This window comes from Hemitrygon akajei, chromosome 19, assembly GCF_048418815.1.
Source record: "Hemitrygon akajei chromosome 19, sHemAka1.3, whole genome shotgun sequence".
Taxonomy (NCBI): Eukaryota; Metazoa; Chordata; class Chondrichthyes; order Myliobatiformes; family Dasyatidae; genus Hemitrygon; species Hemitrygon akajei.
This window is the reverse complement of record NC_133142.1, coordinates 58,820,636-58,847,625: the sequence shown is the minus strand read 5'-3', so window position 1 is coordinate 58,847,625 and position 26,990 is coordinate 58,820,636. Positions and strand designations below refer to the sequence as shown.

Sequence of the window (26,990 nt, the reverse complement as noted above, 5' to 3'; positions counted from 1 at the left end):
ACCAGGAGCACCAGACGCACTATATGACAACAGCAGACTCACAAGTGAATCACTTCACCTGGAGGGACTGTTTCGGGCCTGAATGGTAGTGATGGAGGAGGTGTAGGGGCAGGTGTAGCACATGTTCCACTTGCAGGGATAAGTTCCAGGAGGGAGATCAGTGGAGAGGGATGAATGGACAAGGGAATAGTGTAGGGAGCGATCCCTGAAGAAAGTGGGGGGAGGGAAAGATGTGCTTGGTGATGGGATCCTGTTGGAGATGTTGGAAGTTGCAGAGAATTATGTGCTGGATCTATCAAGGTCAATTTAGTTTTCTTGGCAAATGAATCTAATGTGTAACACTTTTCAAATGTTTCTTTCACTTCCGGTAAGATGGCGATTGTTTAGCTGATCCGAACTTTTGTTCCGTTACTGTCGCTACCTTTGCACTAAATGTCTCAATTTTTTAAACCTTAGTTAGGAATTATTTCGGTATCTCTTACTTGCCTGTGAATATATCTAACTTACAATGTCTAGCAAGAGTTCTAAATCCGGGAGAAAAGAAGCTATGACCCCGTCGGACGAGACCCTGGCTGCGCTGGGAAAGCTCTGAGACGAAATCTTAAAGGAATTTAAAACCGCTTTCAAACAGTTAGAAGACAAACTGGATCGGATCAACGATAAAGTGGACAAACATGCTGAACACTTATCTCGCATCGATTCGACTTCTGAAGATTTAGAAAGTCGTGTTCGATACTTGGAGACTCTCTGTTCCAGCTTAGAGGAAAAATCTAATAAACTTCTTTCCAAAATGGTGGATCTTGAAAATCGTAGCAGACACTGCAACATCAGAATTCTGGGATTACCAGAGGCGACTGAAAAGGGACCAACCGTGAAGTTTTTCACCGAGTTTCTCTGTGAGTTATTCGGGAAAGATTTGCTTCTGAAGCCGCCCGAGCTCGAACGGGCACACAGAGTTTACGTTCCCCCCAGAATTCTGGGCTCCCGTCCGCGACCAGTAGTCTTGTGTTTCCATCAATACCAGGTAAAACACAGTCTGATTGTGGAGGCATGTCGCAGAGGTTCTTTTTCTTTCCAGGATACAACCATTTGCTTTGTGGAAGATTTTGCACCCCAGACCTTAAAGATGCGCGCTGAGTTTAAAGGCGTAATAAAAGTGCTTTTTGATCGTGGTTTCAAACCTTCCCTTCGTAACCCTGCTGATCTACGAATCAAGCTTAATACCGGGGATTTCAAGTGGTTCAAATCAGCAAAGGAAGCTGAAGCGTTTGTGGCAAGTCTTCCGGCTATCCAGTCATCTTCGGAATCTGATCGGACCTCCTAAAATGGTGGATAAGTACTCCTCGTAGTAAAATTACTTTCTCTGGACTCGGAATTCACTTGAATCACTCAGACATTATTCATTGAAACTTTAAGGGCTGTTGACAATCTCTCCTGGGATTTGGTGTGTGTGTAACCTATTTTTATTCTTGTATAACTTTACCTACAGAGTTCTACAACTAATTCTAACTTGTTTTGGAGGTTCGAAGTCTTTAGTGAAGGCCTCCCTGTTTGTCGGTTCACAGTTCAACTGCTGATTTATTTTTCCTTTGCTTTAAATATTTATTTATTTTATCTTTTTCTTTTCTTCACCCCTTTTTTCCAATCTCTGAATTTTTCTCTCCCTTCTCTGGAAATGGTTGATAAATACTCATCTTGAATTTATAATTTTCCCCTTCCTCTTCTTTTTTCTTTTTCCTTCTTACCTTTTTTTTCCCTTTCTCTTACTTTATTCTTCTATAATTTTTCGCGGGTAGGTTAGTTTTGGTTTTCTTCCGATTTTCTCTGTATTAAGTTGTATATTTCTGCAGAAGGTGTTCTAATCTGTAGTTATGTTTTCTAGTGCATAAACTAGTTATTATTTGCTATAGTATTTATACGGAACTGTTGTTAATGACACAGATCTGGAAGTTGTATTTGGGTTAATTTTTTTGGTAGAGCTAGCTACTTGTTTTGGTAGCCGTCTAGTTTTGGGTTGTGCGGGTGGGGTGGATTTTCCAGTTCCAACATCTCTTTATTGCTTAGGACATGTTTATATTTTGACCTTACGAATCTATGTTTACATCTCTGCTTCCAGACTGCTATTGTACTGCTTGATTTTTTATATGCCTGCTGCCTTTTATGCATTAGTAATTGATAATGGCTGGTGCACTTAAATTCGTGAGCTGGAATGTAAAGGGACTGAACCACCCTGTTAAAAGGAGGAAAGTATTCTCACATATTAAACAACTCAAAGCTGACATTGCTTTCCTCCAAGAAACTCATATTCGTTGTTTTGATAACTCCCGGCTTCTGTCAAAGTGGGCGGGTCAGCATTTTCATTCATCCTTTGCCGCTAAAGCTAGGGGAGTTTCCATTCTTATTAACTCAAATATTCCTTTTGAACTCCATAATAAAATATCTGATACAAATGGCCGTTTTATTATTGTTTCTGGTAAACTATATAACACTAAAGTTGCACTAGCAAACCTGTATGCCCCCAACTTTGATGATGTTAACTTTTTTGAACGGTTTTTTTCCTCACTACCAGACTTAAACTCATACTCTCTTATATTGGGTAGTGACTTCAACTGTTGGTTGGATCCTAAACTGGACCGATCGTCCTCTGTTACCAGATCACCTACTAAATCTGCCTTAGCTATTCAATCGTTTCTCTCTAATTTTGGTATCTCTGATATATGACGTTTCCTCCATCCTACGGAGAGAGATTATTCTTTTTTCTCACATGTTCACCATACCTTCACTAGAATTGACTATTTCTTACTCAATAACCAACTTATCCCATTTGCCCACTCTTGTGACTATCAGAGTATACTGATCTCTGACCATGCCCCAATTACCCTCTCTCTGAACTTTCCTGGTCTCCCTCAGAGGAACAAACACTGGCGGTTCGATTCAACTTTACTATCGGATGATGATTTTGTAAAATTTATTAAGGACCAGATAACCTTTTATTTTAACACTAATACATCACCTGAAGTGCCATCCCAGATTGTCTGGGATGCCATGAAAGCATATCTGAGGGGTCAAATAATCTCTTACACAGCAAATCTCAATAGAAGATCCTGTGCAGATCGAGCAGACCTCATTAACCAGATTAAAGATTTGGATCAAATATATGCCCAACCTAAGAACCCTGAATTATACAAGAAGCGCGTTGAACTCCAAACTAAATTTAACCTTCTGTCCACTCAACCTGTCGAACGCCAACTTCTCGAAAGCAAGAGCCGCTTTTACATTCATGGGGATAAGTCTGATAAATTCCTAGCCAATCAGCTGAGGCGTTCCAAAGCCAAACAACATATTACAAAGATCCGGAAGGAGAACGGAGACTTTACATCGGATCATTTAGAAATTAATGACGCATTTAAAATTTTTTATTCTCGGCTTTATTCCTCTGAATCCCTGAATGACAATATCTCTGTGGATCAATTTTTACAGAATCTGAATATCCCCTCACTTTCATCTGATTTCAAAGCCAAACTCAATGCGCCTATATCACCAGAAGAAATATCTTTTGCAATTTCTGCACTGTCCTCAGGGAAATCTCCTGGACCTGATGGGTTCCCTGTGGAATTTTATAAATCATTCTCCTCACTTCTTTCTCCTCAGTTACTTTCAGTATTATCTGACTCGTTTAATTACGGCAAATTGCCACCCTCTTTCAATGAGGCATCTATTATTCTTCTTTTAAAAAAGGGCAAAGACCCAACAGAGTGTTCCTCGTACAGGCCGATCTCTCTGCTCAATGTTGATGTAAAGATCTTAGCTAAAGTGTTGGCTCATAGATTAGAAACCGTTATTCCCTCCATTATCTCTGATGACCAAACAGGCTTTATTAAAAACTGTCTCCTTTTTTTAACATTCGGCGTCTATTTAATATTTTATACTCAGTTCCAACTGGGACTCCTGAATGTGTTATCTCCCTCGATGCGGAGAAAGCATTTGACCGTATAGAGTGGAACTACCTTTTTGCAGTCTTAGAAAAATTTGACCTCGGCCAAAGTTTCATCTCTTGGATCCAATTGCTGTACCTGTGTCCTACTGCTTCTGTTCTAACTAATTTTCAGAAATCCCAAGTATTTAATCTCAAACGTGGCACCCGTCAGGGATGCCCCTTAAGTCCCTTTCTCTTTAATTTGGCTATAGAACCTCTGGCGATAGCATTTCAAAAATGTCCTGAACTGACCGGGATTTGGAGAGGGGGTGTTGAGCATAAAGTTTCTCTCTATGCTGATGTCTTATTACTCTTTCTCTCAAATCCGTCTACATCCTTACCTCTAATGTTTTCACTTCTTGACCAGTTTAGCCAGATATCTGACTATAAACTCAACTTACATAAGAGTGAACTTTTCCCAATTAATAAAGAAGCACAAGAACTAATATTTCGTGATCTCCCTTTTAAAGTAGTCCATAACCAATTTACTTATCTTGGAATTACAGTCACAAGGAAGTTTAAAGATCTCTTTCGTGAAAACTTTGTCAATCTTTCATATGCTATAAAACAGAGTCTGGTACAATGGTCACCTCTATCTATGTCCTTGGTAGGTCGTATTAATGTTGTTAAAATGTATGTTCTCCCCAAATTTTTATACTTATTTCAATCTATTCCAATTTTTATTCCTAAATCTTTTTTTGATTCCTTAGACTCTATTATTTTGTCATATCTGTGGCAGAATAAACGCTCTAGAATTAATAAAATCCACCTCCAAAAATCTAAAAAAGAGGGTGGCATGGCTTTACCTAACTTTCGCTTATATTACTGGGCAGCTAATATACGTTGTGCTGCCTTCTGGTCTTTCTTCCACGGTCAACCCGAGTGCCCTAACTGGGTGGCAATGGAGTTGAGCTCCACTAAAGAATTATCTATATCTGCACTTCTTGGCTCTGCACTCCCTAGCAGTCTGCCCAGATCAATAGCTAATCCTCTGGTTAGACACACTTTGCGTATATGGGCTCAGTTCAGGAAATGCTATGGTTTCCAGGGGTTTTCCGTTTCTAGCCCTGTCGCACATAATCACCTTTTTTTTACCTACTACGTACGATTCAGCATTCCATGTTTGGTACAGGAAGGGCATTAGACATTTTGAAGATCTCTTCATTGATAATCGCTTCGCTTCTTTTCAGCAGCTCTCCGTTAAGTTCAACCTGCCTAATGCTCACTTTTTCAGATATCTCCAAATCCGACACTTTACTGCTCCTTTAATTCCTAACTTTCCTGAAATGCCTGCGAAAAATGCTATGGACCTATTTCTTTCCATTAATCCACTAGGTAAAGGTTTAATTTCAATTATCCGAGATAAACTAGCAGCCTTACGACGGGCCCCTGTGGATAAAATTAAAATGGCCTGGGAGCAGGATTTAAATATCTCCTTATCCGAGGAGAGCTGGGACTCAGTTCTCAAATCGGTTAACTCAACCTCCCTTTGTGCTCGCCATTGCCTCTTACAGTTTAAGATTGTTCATAGAGCCCATATGTCTAAATCTAAACGATCTCGATTCTACCCTGGCATTAGTCCGCTCTGTGATAAATGCAAGAGGGGTGTGGCCTCTCTCATCCACATGTACTGGTTCTGTCCTAGCTTGGAGAAATTCTGGAAAGATGTCTTCACTACATTATCGGGTATTCTGAATCAGCACCTAGAACCTAACCCCTTAATTGCTCTGTTCGGTTTTTGGGGCGAGACAGATTTATGTCTGGGTCCGACCAAATGCCGAATACTATCCTTTGCCTCTCTCCTGGCAAGACGCTTGATCCTCCTTAGATGGAGAGATGTTGCCCCGCCCACTCATGCACAATGGCTTAATGACATTATGGCTTGCTTGGACCTCGAAAAAATTCATTATTCAGTTCTTAATTCGGATCTAAAGTTCCATAAGGTCTGGGGACCTTTTATCGAGTACTTTCATAACCTTCCTCTTGACTAGGGTTTTTTTTTCTTTTTTTTTCTTCTTTTCGGTCCCTTGCTTTCAGCTCCCTTTTTTTTTGGTAGTAGGCATTATTATCCTCTGTTACTAAGTGTATTCACAGTCTGGGAGTTTGACTGTCCGGACTTATACTCTTTATACTGTGTGGTGGTTGGTCTGGAGTTGTTGTTTTTTTCTTGTGTTGTGGGGCTTGGGGAGGACACTAAGCTCACTTGTCTTTAATTTAGGTGCTTTTTTGTTAAATTCTCTTCCTTTGTAGCATATTGTTATTGTATGCTTAATCTTGCACTGTATTAATGCTCCCCATTGGGATTTGGGGTTTTTAATTTTGTAAAATGTTTTGAAAAACTAATAAAAAAAAATGTTTCTTTCATCTACTGGAACTGAGTAATACCATAAATAGCCTTTTGAGGGTGTCTTTTATGGAAATGTTCTGGAATCTTGATGGCTTCATGTCTTCATTAGATGGTACAGTATTACAAATAAGACACACAGGGTGTCACTTATCTGACGGGAACAGAATAAAATCATACTCCATGTATGTAACATAGAACTGGCACATTTTCTGTAGTTTCTGTTTCTTAGCAGGATTAGAATTCAAAGCTTCACCGCCTTCAGACTCTGAGATCAAGGCATATGTATTTATCCATCATTAATGGGACTAAATTAAAATTAAAAATTAACACAAACTGGGATTGCCTGTCGGATGTTGACAATGGCAGCGAGTTGGCACAGTTGGTCAGGTCTCATGCCTCGAGTTAGCGTGCTGCCTACTGCCCCCTCCCCCCAAGAATCTTGAATGTCACCCCCCCCCCCGACTTCTGTTTCCCCTGGTGCCCCCTTAGGACACACAACTGCCCCTGCTGGGAATAACTGTTGTACATTATTTTGGGGATAAAGTGCGTGATCAGTTTTGGAGTTTGTGTTTGGATGCACTCCATTGTGCACTATGATCACCTAGTTTCATGTAGATAGATAGATATTTCATTGATCCCAAAAGAAATTAATGCCTCAGTTGATGTGAGACGTCGACTAATGCTTCTGTACTTTATTCCATTGAAACTCAATGAAATTGTATTATAGCAAAACAATTCAAGTTCCCTGTCTAGACTAGCTGTAGTGGTACCTGCAAAAGGACTCTGGTAAACACAGAGTACACGGCAGATGCTGTGGTCAAAGCAACGCGTACAACACGCTGGAGGAACTCAGCAGGTCGGGCAGAAATGTGGCTCGTTTCCACGGATGCTGCCTGACCTGCTGAGTTCCTCCAGCGTGTTGTACGTGTTGCAAAGGACTCTGGTATTTGTTTAAAACAGCCTCAAATGGTGGCAAAATTGATCTCAAGTGGTAAAATTTAAAAGACCAAATGGCTTATTGTCACTGAGCTGGAGAGCACCCTGTGTGTGAACAACAGATTTGAAGAGGACAAGATTAGGACTGTTTGAACTTGCAGGTGATAGCTGTTGGTTAGATTTGCCCATTACACTTGGGCATGAGCTCAAAGGCTGTTAATATCTTTGAGTCATTTCTAGAGGGAATTGTGAATGTATAGTTCAGCATATTGATGAATCTTTTAAACAATATAAACATTTGTTCTGAATGTAACAGTGTATCTATGCACTATGGATGTTAAGCTAACATTCTCTGATTTAAGTCTGTTTCTCAGTATTCAGATTTTAGTCTATATGATGGAAGAACATAAGGTGTCAGGGTGTATGTATAAGGAAGCTAATGTATTCTGTGAACACCTTACAGAGTGTGTAAACTGCTTGACTTTTCTGTGTACCTGCCTCGGACTTTGTGAGTCTACATTCACTAATAATAGCTTGACAGTGCAACTGGATGATCCAGCTCACATTACAAAGCCCTGACGGTGCAGATCTTTTCCAGTGAGATTCCTGTCAATCCCTTAGCTTGATCTATTTGTGTTTTTCAAGTTGACATTTATTAAAGTTTAAAATACAAACCTAGATGATAATTTTGTTTAAAAAGATGAACTTATTATACCCTTTTTATTATGTGTTAGTAGTGGCAACTAAGGCAATTCCTGCAGAATGTTGAATGCAATATTTTCCTTACATTTTAACTCTTTCTTTAACCCTATGCTCCTTTTATTTCAATTTCATTCTAATTTTTTTTCTTGTTAGCATCCCTGATTCTCTTGGACCTGCATACTACTCAATCATCTGCAAACTAGGAACAAAGCTTTGGAATTCCCTTTCTAAGAATCGTACCTTTGTATCTTTCTGTTATTTATGGCCTACTTTTTTTTTTCCAAACCTTTGGTCATTTGTTCAAAAATCTTCTCTTGTGACTCTCATATTTTGCCTGAAGTTCCTGGGGGTACCTTGGGATGATTTGCTGTGTAGTTGGCACAGACATTGTGGGCTTGTTCCTGTCTAGTACTGTTCTATTTCTTTCCTATTTAAGACAATTTATAAATGTAAGTGTTACTTTCCGTATTTCTGTGAGGCTTAGGAGTACCCCGATGAGATCAGAAGTCCCAGAATGGAAATGCATATTGTGGATGGGTAGGTAGTAGCTTCTGGATGTAAGGCTGAGAAGTTGAAGGGTGAATTCAATATGGGTGGTGGTGGAAGTTAGATTGGGTTGAGGAGGTTGGATTGGCCTCAAGCAAAGAAGATGTAGGAAACTGGGTGATTTCAAAAGCAAAATTGTATGTTACTTGAAACAAAAGTATAAGCTGAAGTACTGCACAGATCAGACAGCATCTATGGAGGCAGAGGAATGATTGATGTTTCTGCATTGGGGTGATCACCAGTATAAAGAAATGAGAGGAAGGGGTGAGGTGAGATAGGAGCTGCCTGTTGATAGTTGGGACTAGTTGAAGTAGCCGATGATGGACAGATGGAGTCAGGGACTGGCTGTTGGAGGCAGACTTTGAGAGAAAATGGAGCAGGTGGGGTCAGGTAGGGGTGGAAGAGAGATAGAGAGAAGCTGGGAAAAGATGTGTAGACGAGGCTGCTGAGGTTGGAATCTGGTAAGGAAGGAAGTTAATAACTGGATCCAGACAGGGGAGGGATAATGGGCAGATGGAGTTAGTTGGAGGAGGAGAACAGAACTGGCTGATGGAGACCTTGTGGAGGATTTGGAAACAAGTGGAGTGGGGGAGGTAAAAGAACCTGGGTGGATCAGAGCGAGAGAGCTTGGAACACAGAGAATCTGGCTACCTGGAATCGGAGAAATCCATGTTCTTCCCACTGGGTTAGAGACTACCCAGGTGGAAATAAGCTGCTCTTCCTGAATTGTGTTTCTGGTGTTCCTGTGGCAGTGGAGATAGCTGAGGACTGATAGGTCAGAGTTGAAGTGGGAAAGGGAGTTGAAATGACATGCGACTTGGAGTTCAAGATGACCTTGGTGTTTGTCATAAGCATAAACTGCACTCGATCTTGCTGATGTAGAGGAGGCCGCATCAAGAGCACTGAATATTCTAGGTAGGGTGGGAGGAGGGCCATGTGAATCTCTGCCTTACCTAAAAGAATTTATTAGCTCCCTGGATAGTGGGGGAGGAGGAGGAGACCATAAGATAAAAGAGCAAATTTAGGCCATTCAGCCCATCAAGTCTGCTCTGACATTCCTCCTTGGCTGACTTTATCCCTCTCAACCCCATTCTTTAGTTCTCTCTCGTTAACCTTTGATTCGCTGATTAATCAAGAACCTATCAACTTCCACTCTAAATATATCCAATGACTTGCCTCCACAGTTGTCTGTGGCAATGAATTCCACAGATTCACCACCCTCTGGCTAAAGAAATTCCTCCTCATCTCTGTTCTAAATGGGCGTCCCTCTATTTTGACTATAGGAAACATCCTTTCTGCATGCACTCTATCTAGGTCTTTCAGTCTTTGATATATTTCAATGAGATCGCCCCCCTCCCCCGTTCTTCTAAACCCCAGCAAATACAGGCCCAGAGCCAATAAATGATGCTGATATATTAATCCTTTCATTTCCAGAATTGTTCTTGTGAATCTCCTGTGGATCCTCTCCAATGCCAGTATGTCTTTTCTTAGATAAAGGGCCCAGAACTGCTCACAATACTACCAAGTTCACTCTGACCAATGCCGTATAAAGCCTCTGCATTACATCTTTGCTTTTATATTCTAGTCCCCTCAAAATGAATGCTAACATTGCTTTTCCCATCCTTACCACCAACTTGCTCTGCAAGTTTACCTTAGGGCAGGAATTTCCAACCTTTTTTATGCCATGGACCAATACCATTAAGCAAGGGGTCTGTAGACCCCAGGTGGGGAACCCCTGCACAAGGACTCCCAAGTCCACTTTGTGCCTCAGATTTTTTAATTTTCTCCTTGTTTATTCTTTCTAACAAAGTGCAAGATCATATACTTCCCAACACAATCTGCTCTATCTTCCCTACACATCTTTACCCATTCTCCTAATCTGTCTGTACTTCTACAGGCCTCTCAATAGTACCTGCCTCTCTGCCTATTTTCATATCATCTGCAAGCTTGGCGGCAAAGCCATCAATTCTATCATCTAAAGCATTGACGTATAATGTGAAAAGAAGTGACTTCAACACTGGCCCTTGTGGAACACCACTAGTTGCTGGCAGCCAACCAGAAAAGGTCCCTTTTTTTTCACACTCTGCCTTCTACCAGAATGCCAATCTTTTATCCATGCTAGTATCTTTCTTGTAATACAATGGGCTCGTATCTTGTTAAGCAGCATCATGTTTTGCACCTCGTCAAAGGCCTTCTGAAAATCAAGTAAACAATATCCACTGACTCTCCTTTGTCTATCCTGTCTGTTTCAACAGGTTTGTCAGGCAAGATTTTTCTTTAAGGACACCATGCTGACTTCAGCCTACTGTATCATTTGCTTCCAAGTACCCCAAAACCTCATCCTTAATAATGGATTCCAAGATCTTCCCAACCGCTAAAGTCAGACTATAATTTCCTTTCTTCAGCCTCCCTACATTCTTAAAGATTGGGGTAACATTTGCAATTTTCCAGTCCTCTGGAACTATTCCAGAATCTAGTGATTCTTGAAGGACCATTACCAATGCTTCAACAATCCAGCTATCTCTTTCAGAAACCTGTGGTGTAGCCCATCTGGTTCAGTCCTTTCAGGTTCCTAAGCACCTTCTCCTAAGTAATAGAGGCTGCATTTACTTCTGGCTCCTGACACTCCTGAATTTCTGGCATACTACTAGTTTCTTCCACAGTGAAGTCTGATGCAAGATATTTATTAAGTTCGTATGTCATTATTTTGTTCTCCATTACTACCTCTCCAGCATCACTTTACAGTGGTCCGATATCCACTCTTCCCTCTTCTTTACTTCATATCTCTGGAAAAAAAACTTGTATTGTGCCCCTGGTGTCATAGAAGAGTCATAGAAAAGTGCTGCACAGAAATAGGCCCTTTGGCCTATGTAGGCCATACAGAACCATTCCAACTACCTATTACAACTGACCTGCAGCGGGTCCATAGTATCTTTAGAACATAGAACAGCACAAAACAGTGTTGTGGCGAACCAGCAAAAAAGCAAATCAAAAACACCCAAACTTTAATCCCTCCTACCTACACTATGTCCATATCCACCTTACATCCATATGCCTTTCTAAGCATCTCTTAAAAGCCTCTAATGTAATAATTCTTTGATATAACTGGCTAGTTTACTTTAACATTTCACCTTTTCTCTCATGTTTTTTTTTAGTTATCTTAAATTGTTTTTTAAAAGCTTCCCAGTCTCTTACTTCCCACTAATTTTAGCTCTATTATACGCCCTCTGTTTTGCTTTTATGCTGTCTTTGACTTTCCTTGTTTGCCATGGTTGCCTCAGCTTCCCATTAGAATACTAATACTTTGGGATGTGTCTATTCTGTGCCTTCTGAATGCTTGCAGAATCTCCAGCCATTGGTGTCTGCTGTCATCCCTGCTAATGTCTCCTTCCAGTCAACTTTGGCACGCTGCTCTCATGCCCCTGTAATTTCCCTTACTTCACTGATTTACTGACAAATCTGACTTTAGCTTCTTCCTCTAAAACTGCAGAGCGAATCCTATCATGTTAAGATCCCTGACTCCTAAAGCTTCTTTTACTTTAAGCTTTCTAATCAAATCTGTTTCATTACACAGTCCCCAATCCAGAATTGTCTTTTTCCTAGTGGGCTCAAATGGAAGCTGCTCTAAAAAGTCATTTCACAGGCATTCTACAAATTCCCTCTCTTGGGAAGCAACACCAACATGATTTTCCCAATTTATCTGCATATTGAAATCTCCCATGGCTATTGGAATTTTGTCCTTTTTACATGCCTTTTCTATTTCCCATTGTAATTTGTACCCACATCTTGGCTCTTGTTTGGATTCTTAACTTCACCATTGGGAGACCACGGTAATTGCAGATCAGATAGAACACCTCTTCCTTGCTGACAAAAACACTGGTGCACCTCAAGAATGTGTGTTAACCCACTGCTGTATCTACACCCACAACTCTGTGGTTGGGCAGAACTCAAATTTCATCTATAAATTTGCCCATGACACAACTATTGTTGGCAGAATTTCAGGTGGTGATGAAGAGATATACAGGAGTGAGATAGATCAGCTGGTTGATGTCAAAAGAATAACCTTACACTCAACATCAGTAAGACCAGGGAATTGTTTGTGAACTTCAGGAAGGGGAAGTCAAGGGAATGCACATCGGTCCTCACCGAGGGTTCAACAGTGGAAAGGGAGGGCAGTTTCAAGTTCCTGGGTGCCAACATCTCTGAAGATCTATCCTGGGCCCAACATATTGACACAGTTACAAAGAAGGCACAACAGTGGCTATATTTCATTAGGAGTTTGAGGAGACTTGGTATGTCACCAAAAACTCTCGCAAATTTATACAGATGTACAGTGGAAAGCATTCTGATTGGTTGCATCACTGATTGGTATGGAGAGGGCACTGTGCATGATTGCAAAAAGCTGCAGAAAGTTCCAAATTCAGCTAGCTCCATCGTGGGGACTAACCACCTCAGCATTGAGGACACATTCAAAAGCAGCTGCCAATAAAAACTCTCATCATACCCTCCTCTCATTGCTACCATCAAGAAGGAGGTACAAGACCCTGAAAAGAGACACTCAACATTTTTAGGAGCAGCTTCTCCTCCTCCCCCCCCAAACAATCCGTCATCAGATTTCTGAATGGATAATGAATCTATGTACACTATAGCACCTTTTTTTTTTGCTCTTTTTGCACTATTAATTTATAGATGTTGTAAATTATATTTTTTTATTGTTATGCATTGTAAAGTACTGCTGCCACAAAACAATATATTTCACAACATATGCCAGTGATATTAAACTTGATTCTGACTTGTTTATAACTCCCATCAGGGTCTTTCACACTCTCAATTTCTCTCTGTGCTACAAGGTCATTTAGCTCATTCTATATACAGCGTGAATTTAAATATAACACCCTCAGTCCTGTTTTCATCACTGTTTTCAATTTTGCCCCCACATGACTACAATTTTACCCTGTCATCTGTTTGTCCTTCCTCACAGTCTCACTACACACTGCATCTACTTGTATACCAACTGCTCCATCCTCAGCCCTATGATTCCAGTTCCCATCCCTCTGCCGATGCATTGCTGGATTATTTTTCCAGTCAGTTTCAATACGGTGTCGATATTCTTGTGTAGTATAATCAAAACATATTGAAAAAAATTTAGCAGGTCAGTCTGTGGCTGTAGAGAGAAGCAAAATTGTTTCAGATTGAAGACCATTTTTCACTAATGTGTGTTAGGAGTAGGCCTACAATAGATTAATTTAAAGAGTGAATTCTGCTTTGAGACAGAATTTAAATTCACACTGCACCACTTGAGTTCATATTAAAAATCTCAAGGTTCTATTGAAACTTCTTTTTAATTAATGCAATATTCAACATTCAGCTGAAGTTGGCCAGTGCTGACAATACAAGCTCTCAGAAGGAAGTATCTATCTCCCTCTTCCTTTCTCTTGATTGCATAAGTGAAAGAGATATCCATCCCAGCTATTTTCCATACTAGAAAAGCATTGTGCTGACACTTGTATACAAAACAGGAGATACAAGTGTAAAATCCTTGCACTTTTCTGCAATCAGAAGTTTGGTGAATGATGAAAATTTGGATTACACTGATGAAAGCAGAACAGTCGTCAACTATAAAAGAGAAAGTGGTAAGCTATTTTGATAGAAACGGCTAATATATCTCAGTGCATGATTTGATATTTAAACACTAATTTATGTTACTCCAATTTAACTTTAATTAGTGGGATCAGAACTGATTGAAATAATAAAACATTAGAATAGCGAGAAATAGGAAATATTGTTAAGTGAGTATATGATAAAATACATACACATTAAGGTGGTTCACAGGGAGGTGTAAGAATAAGTGTTGCGTCTCCTGCGGTTGCAGGGTAAATATCAGGAGATTTGGAGGGGTGAGGGAACCAGGAGTCACAGAAAATGTGGTTCTTGTGGAAGGCAGAAAGGAATGGGAAGAGATGATGTGACTGCTGGTGGGATCCATTTGCTGTTGGTTAAAATGATGAAGAATGACTTGCCAGATGAGAAGGCTAATGGGGTGAAATCTAAAGATTAAGGTAACTCTATTTATGTTCTGTTGGCAAGGTGGTAGATGGGTTGAGAGCAGACATATGCGAAACAGAAGAGAGATGAGAGAGGTGTCTATTAATGATCAACTTTATTCATCATTTACATTTACATGTATTAGGAAATTGCATTCAACACTTAATTATAAAGAATTATATAAAAAATAAAGTTAGGGTTTAAAATATGAATATGAAATAAAATGTGCGTATATGCATAAATACCAGCATGTTTTTACAATGTAAACAGCTTGGGACATCGGAGTTCGGTGTTCAATTCTGGCGTTCTCTATAGGAAAGTTTGTACGTTCTTCCTGTGTGCGTGTGGATTTCCTTCGGGTGCTCCAGTTTCCTCCCACAGTGCAAAGAGGTATGGATTAAGTAGGTTAATTGGTCATAGAGTCATAGAACACTACAGCACAGAAACAGGTCCTACAGCCCACCTAGTCTCTGCTGAACCATTGATTTGCCTAGTCCCATTGACCTACACCTGGGCCATAGCCTTCCATACCACTCTCATCCAGGTACCAATATAAATTTCTCTTAGGTATTGAAATTGAACCCTCATTTGCTACTTATGCTGGCAGCTCATTCCACATTCTGAGTGGGAAAAGTTCCCCTTAAAGTTCCTGTTAAAATTTCGCCTTCCCCCCCTTAACCCATGACCTCTAATTGTTGTCTCACCCAATCTCAGTGGAAAAAGCCTGCTTGCATTTACCTTATCTATGCCCCTCATAATTTTATATTCCTCTATCAAATCTCCCCTCAATCTTCTATGTTCTAGGGTCCTAACTTATTCAATCCTTAGTTAAAACTCAGGTCCTGGCAACATCCTTGTACATTTTCTCTGCGTATTTTCAATCTTATTTACATTTTTCCTGTAGGTAGATGACCAAAACTGCACAGAATATTCCAGGTTAGGCCTCATCAACATCTTATACACTTCAGCATAACATCCCAACTCCTGAACTTAATACATTGATTTATGAAGGTCAATGTGCCTTCATATGGTTCCTGTACAACCATATCTACCTGTGATATCTCTTTCAAGATGGATCTGTATTCCCAGGTTTCTTTGTTCTTCCGCACTCCTCAGTACCCTGACACTCACCATGTAAGACTTACTCTGCTTGGTTCTCCCAAAGTGCATTGCCTCACATGTCTGCATTAAATTCCATCTGCCATTTTTCAACCCATTTTTCCAGCTGGTCCAAATCCCACTACAGGCTTTCACAGTCTTCCTTAATGTATGCTACACCCCCCATCTTGGTGTCATCCTCAAATTCGCTAACCCAGTTTACAGCAAACAGCAATGCACCCAGCTTTGATCTCTGCGGCACAGTTGTACTTACAGACTTCCAGTCAGAGAGGCAATAATCTACAATAACTCTCTGGCTTCTCCTGCGAAGTCAATGTCTAACCCAATTTATTATTGCATCTTGAATGCCAAGTGACTGGACCTTCTTGGCCAACCTCCCACATGGGATTTTGTCAAAGGTTTTGCTAAAGGTTTTCCTTGTTGACAACATCTACTGCCTTGCCTTCATCAACTTTCCTAGTAACCTTTTCAAAAACTCTTATGAGATTACTTAGACATGACCTACCATGCACAAAGTCGTGCTGACTATCCCTTATCAGTCCCTGTCTACCCAAATACTCGTATATCCAGTCCCTTCGAACACTTCCAATAACTTTCCCACTGCTGATGTCAGGCTCACTAGCCAATGTTTTCCAGGTTTATTCTGAACACCTTTCTTGAACAGCAGAACAACATTAGCTATCCTGCAATCCTCTGGCACCTCACCTGTGGCTAAGGATTTTTAAATATCTCTGCTAGGGCCCTGCAATTTATGCACAAGCCTCCCACAGGCTCCAAGTGAACACCTTTTCAGGCTCTGGGAATTTATCCATAGAACATTACAGCACAGAAACAGGCCTTTTGGCCCTTCTTGGCTGTGCCGAACCATTTTTCTGCCTAGTCCCGCTGACCTGCACCTGGCCCATATCCCTCCATACACTTCTCATCCATGTACCTGTCCAAGTTTTTCTTAAACGTTAAAAGTGAGCCTGCATTTACAACTTCATCTGGCAGCTCATTCCACACTCCCACCACTCTCTGTGTGAAGAAGCACCCCCTAATGTTCCCTTTAAACTTTTCCCCCTTCACCCTTAACCCATGTCCTCTGTTTTTTTTTCTCCCCTAGCCTCAGTGGAAAAAGCCTGCTTGCATTCACTCTATCTATACCCATCATAATTTTATATACCTCTATCAAGTCTCCCCTCATTCTTCAACCTTTCTCTGTAACTCAGTTTCTCAAGTCCCGGCAACATCCTTATAAGCCTTCTCTGCACTCTTTCAACCTTATTAATATCCTTCCTGTAATTCAGTGACCAAAACTTCACACAATACTCCAAATTTGGCCTCACCAATGCCTTATACAACCTCACCATAACATTCCAACTCTTATACTCAATACTTTGATTTATAAAGGCCAATGTACCAAAAGCTCTCTTTGCTACCCTATCTACTTGTGACACCACTTTTAGGAAATTATGTATCTGTACTCCCAGATCCCTCTGTTCTACTGCACTTCTCAGTGTCCTACCATTTACCTTGTATGTTCTACCTTGGTTTGACCTTCCGAAGTGCAATACCTCACACTTGTCCGCATTAAACTCCATCTGCCATTTTTCAGCCCATTCCTCCAACTGGTCCAAATCACTCTGCAAGCTTTGAAAACCTTCCTCACTGTCCACTACACCTCCAATCTTATTTTTGTAATTTTTTTTTATTGAAGTTCATCATCAAACAAACATTTCCATAAGATGTATTTTAGACATTGGACATATATATCATATAATCATACATATCACAAATATCCACAGAGTATTTATCTTTGTATCATCAGCAAATTTGCTGATCCAATTTGCCACATTATAATCCAGATCATTGATATAGATGACAAATAACAATGGACCCAGCACTGATCCCTGTGGCACACCACTAGTCACAGGCCTCCACGCAGAGTAGCAATCCTCCACTATCACTCTCTGGCTTCTTCCATTGAGCCAATGTCTAATCCAATTTACTATCTCACCATGTACACCTAGCGACTGAATCTTCCTAACTAACCTCCCATGCAGGACCTTGTCAAAGGCCTTGCTGAAGTTCATGTAAGGGCCTTCCCTTCATCCACTTTCCTGGTAACTTCCTCGAAAAACTCTAATAGATTGGTTAAACATGACTTACCACGCACAAAGCCATGCTGACTTTTTCCAATAAGTCCCTGTCTATCCAAATACTTGTAGATCCTATCTCTTAGTATTCCTTCCAATAATTTACCTACTACCAACGTCAAACTTACCGGCCTATAATTTCCCGGCTTTTTGAGCCTTTTTTAAACAACGGAACTACATGAGCTATCCTCCAATCCTCTGGCACCTGACCCGTGGATATTGACATTTTAAAAATATCTGCCGGGGCCCCTGCAATTTCAACACTAGTCTCCTTCAAGGTCCGAGGGAATACCATGTCAGTTCCTGGGGATTTATCTACTCTGATTTGCCTCAAGACAGCAAGCACCTCCTCCTCTTTAATCTGTATAAGTTCCATGACCTCCCTACTTGTTTGCCTTGTTTCCATAGACTCCATTCCAGTTTCCTTAGTAAATACAGATGCAAAAATCCATTTAATATCTCTCCCATTTCTTTTGGCTCCATACATAGCCGACCACTCTGATCTTCAAGAGGACCAATTTTATCCCTTACTATCCTTTTGCTCTTAATATACCTGTAGAAGCTCTTAGGATTATCCTTCACCCTGACTGCCAAAGCAACCTCATGTCTTCTTTTAGCCCTCCTGATTTCTTTCTTAAGTATCTTCTTACTCTTTTTATACTCCTCAAGCATCTTATTTCCTCCGTTGCCTATACGTGTTATACATCTCTCTCTCTCCTTCTTTATCAGAGTTCCAATATCCCTCGAGAACCAGGGTTCCTTGTTCTTATTCATTTTGCCTTTTACCCTGACAGGAACATACAAACTCTGCACTCTCAAAATTTCTCCTTTGAAGGCCTCCCACTTACCAATCACATCCTTGCCAGAGAACAACCTGTCCCAATCTACACTTTTTAGATCCTTCCTCATTTCTTCAAATTTAGCCTTTTTCCAGTTTAGAACTTCAACCCGAGGACCAAATCTATCTTTATCCATGATCAAGTTGAAACTAATGGTGTTATGATCACTGGAACCAAAGTGTTCCCCTACACACACTTCTGTCACCTGCCCTAACTCATTTCCTAATAAGAGATCTAATATTGCATCCTCCCTAGTTGGTACATCAATATATTGATTTAGAAAACTTTCCTGAACACATTTTACATATTGTAACCCATCTAGACCTTTAACAGTATGGGAGTCTCAATCAATGTGTGGAAAATTAAAATCCCCTACAATCACAACTTTGTGTCTCCTGCAGTTGTCTGTTATCTCTCTGCAGATTTGCTCCTCCAATTCTCACTGACTATTGGGTGGTCTATAATACAACCCTATTAATGTGGTCATACCTTTCCTGTTTCTCAGCTCCACCCATATAGCCTCAGTAGACAAGCCCTCTAATCTGTCCTGCCGAAGCACTGCTGTAGTATTTTCCCTGACTAGCAAAGCCATCCCCCACCTATAATACTGCATTGAAATATATACAGCTCAGAATATTAATCCCATCGTACTCAAGTTTTTGATTCCTGACCTACTGTGTAGCTTTAACAACACCTTTCTCCACAACCATTCCACTATTTGTTTTTGCACTCTTGATTCCCATCCTCCTACAACTCTAGTAAACTGGTCACTGTAAATTGTCGTGTAATCAGACTAGGGTTAATACAGTGCATTAGTTACTGTGCTGGAAGGGCCTGTTCCATGCTGTATCAGTAAATAAAAATAAATAAAATAAATTATAAAAAGTGATTAGAAGTGTTTACAGTGTAGTGATATGGGTAATACAGGGTGGTGGCAGAGGAGCTAAAATGAATGATTGATCAGATTAACTGCCTGATGGAAGCATTATAATGCTCTCTTGAATGGAGTTTTGGTAAAAGCAGCTTTTAGGGTGGGTATTATTCGCAATCAGCCACAGTAGGGGGGAAGCTACGTTTCTTGAAAAAGGAGGACATTTGAGCTGCCCTGGAATAGAAGGCCTCATTCTGAGTGTAGACATGGTGGAGATGGAAAAACCGAGAGAGGGTTGACAGGATGGGGGATTCAGTTGGTGTATTTAAAGTAAATGTTAGTGGATCGTTTGTCTTCTGAGATGGAGTAAGAGATACAGAAAATGGAGAAAACTATCAGAAACGGTCCAAGTGATTAGAATGAAGGTGATAAAATTGAGTTCTGTGTGAATTAAGGAGGCTGCACCAATGCAGTAGTTGAAGTTGTCGGGTAGTGCCAGTGTTGGTTTGGAACGAGGATTTTCCCACATAGCCAATGAAATGATGAGAGAAGTTATGGCCTACTCCCATTCTTTCTCTCCCTTGATGTTTTAACCTAGCACCTACCAGCTGTTGTCTCCCAGCTTCAACCCTCACTGCTACCTGATTCCATCTGCCCATCATCTTCCTAATCACCTAGTTCTATGCATGACCCACCAGCTCCTCCTTCACTCCCTTCCCTTTCTCCCATGTTTTTAAATTGCACACAAGGCAGAAAATGATGGAACAGTAGTTGGGTCCTGGAAGTTCAGATTTGAAGGCATATGGTGTTATTGAGGGAACAGTAGTTGGGTCCTGGAAGGTCAGATTTGAAGGCATATGGTGGTAATGAGGGAACAGTAGTTGGGTCCTGGAAGGTCAGATTTGAAGGCATATGGTGTTATTGAGGGAACAGTAGTTGGGTCCTGGAAGGTCAGATTTGAAGGCATAGGGTGTTATTGAGGGAACAGTAGTTGGGTCCTGGAAGGTCAGATTTGAAGGCATATGGTGTTATTGAGGGAACAGTAGTTGGGTCCTGGAAGGTCAGATTTGAAGGCATATGGTGGTATTGAGGGCAATGAAACTAAAAGCAGACATTAGCAACAAGCCATCTGTTGGAGGAACTCAATAGACTGAGCAGCATGTATTGCTGAGACAGAATCGTTGTGCTTTGGGTCAAAATTCTTTATAGGACCTCTAGAACATTGTTCCCAAAAGATTTGTGCTCACACAATGCAGAAAATGATTGTGGAGGACGATAGTGATGTCAGGGCAGCAACATGCATCCTTTTGCACCAGGTTTAATTCATCATTGTTTTGATGGCTCTAATCATTTTTGGCAATTCAGTCAGTTTGCAGTAGTAAAATACATTTTAGTGTGCCATTTTAATGCTTTGTTGTCTTTGAACAATGTATAGTTCCCTCCTATTCTCACACGTGGAGCAATTGAAGCAAATAGCGTAAGTGAAAGTTGCATAGAAACTTGAAGGAAAAAAGAACACCCCTTAAGAGAAATTAAGTGAGGAGATATCCAGAGAATAATCAACAGCACAGACTACTTGGCTAAATGTCTTTTTAAAAAATTATATTTTGCGAAGTAGAGTTGAAATTGACAAAATATTTGGATCTCTTTGAGCAATTTTTCATTACCTCTCTTTTCCAACTGACTGGTTACCTTTGTCACATTCCTTATGTTTGCTTGGTTTTTTAAGCATGCCCTCCCGAGCTGCTGTGTGTTGAAATATTGCTATCGTGCCAATGCAGTTTTGGATTTATTTTCTGTGTTTTATGCAGTATTTATTATTTCTAATGTACTTGGCATTGAATGATTAAATCTTTGGGAATCAGTGTCTGAATTCAGTTCTGTTCCTCAAATAGCTCTGTCTCAAAAGTTGAAACCTTTTGTTTTTCCTTTCCTGTTCTCATCAGGTGATGGCTCAGACTGCCTCACTATATCTGTGTTGCTTCATAGTGTTCCAACACTCACTTCTTCACAACCAGGCTGAACTCCATGAACTTCTGTTCAACCCTGGGACACCTTATTTTTAAATTCCGGAACACTTTTTTCCCTCTGGAACACTGATGCCAATTATATGGAACCCAGAAAACTGGAGTACAAACAAGTCCTCCTCGATCCTGAAGGACTGCTGGAGGAAGGTACACTGTTGCAATCTCATGGACCAGACTCTGCTGTCAAAATCCAGCCAAAAGTCTACACTGGTTCAATGAAGGATGTGACTTTCTCCACAAATCCCCACTGTCACAGTAACAACCAGTTGAGCTCATTCCAGGTGGTATCAAGAAAAAGCTGAAAGTATTCGATGCAGCAAGAAAATATACTGTCTGAAGTAATTAAGACCTGCTCTCCAGAGACAGCCGCATCTCTCACAAGCTGATAGAACTTTGGAATCTACAGGGCAGTGTGGAATATTGCCAAGTTGTATCTGTTCACAGGAAATGGGGCAAATCCAGTCCAGCTAATTACTATTTAATATGTCACTAGTGCTGGTAATATCTTTCCCGAGCAGTGGAAAGATATTACCAACACTGTCCCTGCACAATCCTCAAAATCCACAGGCAGAATCAGTGAATCATTGTCAGTGTCTTGTCCCAGGCTGACATCTCTAGCAGTGAGTCCCACATTACATTGGTTTGGCTCTGTTGGACAGTTCCTGTCTTTTATGGGTCTGACACCAGACTCCTGAAACAGACACTTTATTCAAAGCTCCAACACGGCAAAAAATTTCCAGACAGACAGAGGAAATGTTTCAAGGATGTTCTTGGAGGTTCTCACTAGGTCACATGATCTTTGGGCTTTTGAAGCAGAGAAGAAACATCCAGGATAAAATTGAGAATGTCAAATCATGTGGGAGCACACAGAAGCTTAGCATAAGCACTGGAAGGAGTACACTACCTCCTAAAATGCCCACCCATCTTTCCCACTTTTGCCTCAGTGTTCACCTTGGAACCCACAGAACTGTTGTGGAACAGAATCATCCTCGACCTGTTTTAAGGCAGTGCTGGAGAGACACAGCGACGCCTTACTGGCAGCAAACTGCTAACTACTCTATTATCACACTTTCTCTGGGAAAAAGATCACAGCAATCAATAGCCTGTAACTTCCCTTTCAAAGTTATGAACTTTTCAACTGCCAGTACATGGGAACCACCAGCAATGGATTCCCCTCTAACTTCCTGACTTGGAAACACAGTCATTCCTTCTTCTTTGCTGGGTCTTGAACTTTGAACCCCTCCCCAACAATACTGTGGGAGCATCTTCACCAAAAGGGTGTAAGAGGCTCAGCACTATTCTCATGGGGTAATTAGGGGAAGTGCAAGGATAAGAAATACAGTTTTTCACCCCCTGATTGGGATCTGGTACAAACCGTGTATCTAAAATAAAACTGAGTTACTTAAAAGGCTTTAAGGTTACAAATTTATTCTGTAGTTTAGTTTAAGCTAGAGGAAATACTATTTTTGTTATTTTTATTCTATTGTCATTATTTTGTACATTTGTTTCAGAAAGCCATTGAACTTTCAGAATCTGAATGAACATTTGGATCGACTACTGACTGAAGGACTGGACACTCAGGCAGACAAGGGTAGGAAAATTGTGTCAATGAAGTGGCATCATGTTTTTTGAGAGTGAGGTTGATAAATCCAGATATATAGGCTTGTGTGCTGGTGAGGTTATTTATTTTTCTGAATGCTGCTGTATTTCATAACCATTTATCATCTTGGAATAATATGGCGTGATGCCTCATTCTCTTCCTCCTCTTGTCTACAGTCTTTGACATAGTTGAATGTACTATTGTATAATAAAGCCTCTCCTCCATCGTTCAGCTGCCTTCATCATTTCCATTCTTACCTGATCCATTATGGCTATAATATCTCCTGCAAAGGTTTTTCTGCTGCTCCTGCTCTGCACTTCTCTGATCCTCAAGCATCTGTCCATGGAGCTCTCATATTTTTCATCTATCCTTTAGGAAAAGCTAAGTGTATCATGCTGACTTCCATCTGTATACTGAGGTCATACAACCCTTCTAGATGAAAATATCTTTTCTCATCTCTCTTTTTAATTCTTACATGAATTAGTTTAAATATTCCCCCACCCCCAATTCCCATGGTTTTCTCATCTGGTATTAGAAAAAATCTACCCTTTTTTCTCCATCTAGGCCTTTCACAGTTTTATACACTTAAATTTTCCCTGAGCCTCATTGTTTCAAATAAATTGGCCTGTCCATCTTTCCTTAGAGTTATAATTTTCTGGTCCAGTCAGCAGCATCTTCCACCTATCCACTCCCACCTTCTTACTTCATTCCCCTCCTTCCCCTTCACCTGGTCTCGCCTATCATCTGCCAACTTGTACTTCTTTCCCTCCCCAACCTTATTCTGGGTTCTGCACTGGAACTGCACTATCTCCTGTCAATCAACCCTTCGGCCTTCTAAATGGTCCGGAGTTCATCTGATTCCATCTCCAGTTATCTAGCGTCTGTAAGAAGCTTGCTGCAAGTGTAGTTGTCAGGGACATTGGAGATCTCCCCACCTTCCAACATCATGCAAGAAGAGCATTCCACTGTCCTGCCTGGCATTCCCACTCCTCTAATTTTACAATAAGAAAGAAAGAAACTTACCAAAAACCTACCTTAGCCTCCACCTCTCCTTGCCGAAGCCTTATGCTCTCCACGCTAACACTGACCATTCATACAATTGCCACAGAGCCAGACTCAGTGCCAGGGACCTGACTGCTGTGGCTTTCCTCTGCTTGATCACCAACCTCCCCCCCTCAACTGTATCCAAAGTGATATATTTGTTACTGAGGGGCACAACCTCAGGGTTATCCTGTACTGACTGCCTATTCCCTTTCCTTCTCCTAATGGTCACTCTGTTACCCATATCCTGCACCATTAGGTGGAATTTGTAAGTTTGATCACTTTGTAGAGATCAGTTTTTACTTTGACATGAAAGAGTCTTTTTCTTTTGATCAGTCTCAAAAAAAAGCCGAATTAAATCCACTGATTCAATATTGCAAAACAATAAAACATAATAACTTACAAAGGGGGTGAATACTCTTTATAGGCACTGTATATGGAGTTCTTAACTAAAGAAAGTGTGTACTGGATCTCTTATTAGGGAACAAGAAAGAACAGGTGACAGAAGTTTGTGTAGGGGAACACTTGCATGTAGTGATCATAATGCCATTAGTTTCAAAGTTCAAAGTAAATTTATTATCAAAGTACATGTATGTCTTGTGGGTATGGTCAATTATGAAAAAGGAAATGCCTGATCCTTGGGTTGAAATTCTAAATTGGTGAATTGTGTGATGGTAAGTATGTATTGGGGTGGGTTGCTTTCTGTCAAACGAATGACTGATAGGTGGGAGTGAAATTTTACGAGTAGAGTTTGTATGTTTTTGTCAGAATAAAAGATGAGGCTAACAGGTTAGGAAACCTTGGTTTTTGAGAGATATTGAGAACCTGGTTTTAAAAAAAGTGTATAGCAGGTATAGGCAGCAAGGAACAAATGAGGTACCTGAGCATAAAAAATGTAAGAGAACAGTTAATAAGGAAACCAGGAGAGCAAAAAGAGGCATGAGGTTGCTCTAGCAGAAAAGATGAAGGAGAATCTCGAGGGCTTCTACAGATATATTTGGAGCAAAAGAAGAGCAAAGAACAAAATTGGTCTTTCTGAAGATGAACATGGTCATCTATGCATGGAACCGAAAGAGGTGGGGGAGATTTTAAACGGATTTTATTGCATGTGTAATTACTTGGGAGATGGACACAGAGTCTATACAACTGAAGCAAAACAGTATTGAGATCATGGATCATATGCAGATTACAGAGGAGAAAGTGCTTGTTGTCTTGAGGCAAACTAGGGTAGATAAATCCCCAAGGCCTGACAGGGTGCTATCTCAGACCTTGTGGAAGCCCCAGCAAAACATCCTTAGCTGTGGGTGAGGTCTAGAGGATTGGAGAATAACTATTGTTGTTCAAGAAAGGTTTTAAGAATAAGACGGGAAATTAGAGGCCAGTGAGACTGACATCAATAGTAGGTAAATTATTGGCAGGTATTCTAAGGGACAGGATATATAAGTATTTGGATATACAGGTCTGATGAAGGATAGTCTATTATAATTTTTCAAGGAGGTTGCCAGGAATGTTAATGAAGAGAAGGCAATGAATATTGTCCACATGGATTTTAGCAAGGCCTTTGACAAAACAGTACATGGTAATTGGTCTGTCACTTGGCATTCAGGATGCGATAGTAAATTAGATTTAACATTGGCTTTGTAGGGGAAGACAGAGTGATAGTAGATGGTTACAGTTCTGAATGGAGGCCTGTTTTGTGGTGTGCCGCAGGGATCAGTGTTTGCTACTTAGTATCCTGCATTTTTGTATTAATAGTGCAAGCCTTATGCTGAAGGTTCTTTGACTTCCATAGGTGATGCTTGAAGTAATGCACTGCAGTCCTGCAGGTTCTATATCCTGTAACTTTGTCGTCATGGCTGTACTCAGGTCCAGATATTTAGATTAATTCTGAGCAAGTCTATGCATCTCTTCCACAGACTGACCTGACCTGCTTGTATTTGATGTAGTCAGTACATCATAATTGAGAAGCAAGTGAATGTTGGTGTAAAGAATCTGGTTCATGAAATGTAGGAACAGAAAACAATTAGGAAAACATGCTGTAAAGGCATTGCAGTATAGAAGGAACAAAATCTAACTTCAAGGACATTGATGAGGCTAGACCTGGAGCACTGGCTGTGTTTCAGCCTTGACCTGAAGAAGACTATACCTGTGGGGAATCCACTGAGGCTTTACTAGATTGATTCCTAACTGATGTTCTAAAAGGAACATTGAACTACACTCACTGATGTTTCAAAGAATGAGACAATATTATTGAAATATCTGATTCTGAAAGGGACTGACAGAAAATGCTAAGAGTCTAGATTGGAGACAAGATCTCAAGAAGAGAGAGGAACATTTTTTGGATTAAGTAGAGCAGTTCCCCCACTCAGTGTTTAAATCATTGGAATTCCCTGCCTCTTTAGGCTCTGAATGTTTAACACAAGAACATGTTGCACCAAGATAGCGTAGTGTTTAGCATGACGCTGTTACAAGAGGAGTTTGCACATTCTCCCCATGGAATGCTGAGGTTTTCTCTGCATTGTCTGGTTTCCTCCCACAGTCCAAAGATGTACCAGGTAGATTAACTGGTCGTTGTAAATTGTCCCATAGTTAGGTTAGGGTTAAGTTGAGGTTGTCAGGTTTTGCTGGGCCGGATGGGCTGTATCACTAAATTAAAAATAGAATGTTTGGCACGAATTCCAAGAGATAAGAAAGGAATGTTGGAGAATAAATCAATCGAGAGTGAGTTTGAAATTTCAGGTAATTCAAGATATTCAATGACAACACAGATTTAGAAGTTCACGTCTAACTCTATCATTTACTT

The 26,990-nt window shown here is 40.5% G+C and overlaps 1 protein-coding gene across 1 annotated transcript in view; it reads left to right on the top strand.

Annotated features, from left to right (window-relative positions):
* The window catches only part of rnf123 (ring finger protein 123), a 435,502-nt gene that overhangs the window by 8,987 nt on the left and 399,525 nt on the right, over nt 1-26,990 (top strand). Inside the window, exon 4 of the mRNA XM_073072589.1 lies at nt 23,058-23,137. Coding sequence (XP_072928690.1) covers nt 23,058-23,137 — 80 coding nt within the window. The remainder of the gene's footprint in view (nt 1-23,057; nt 23,138-26,990) is intronic.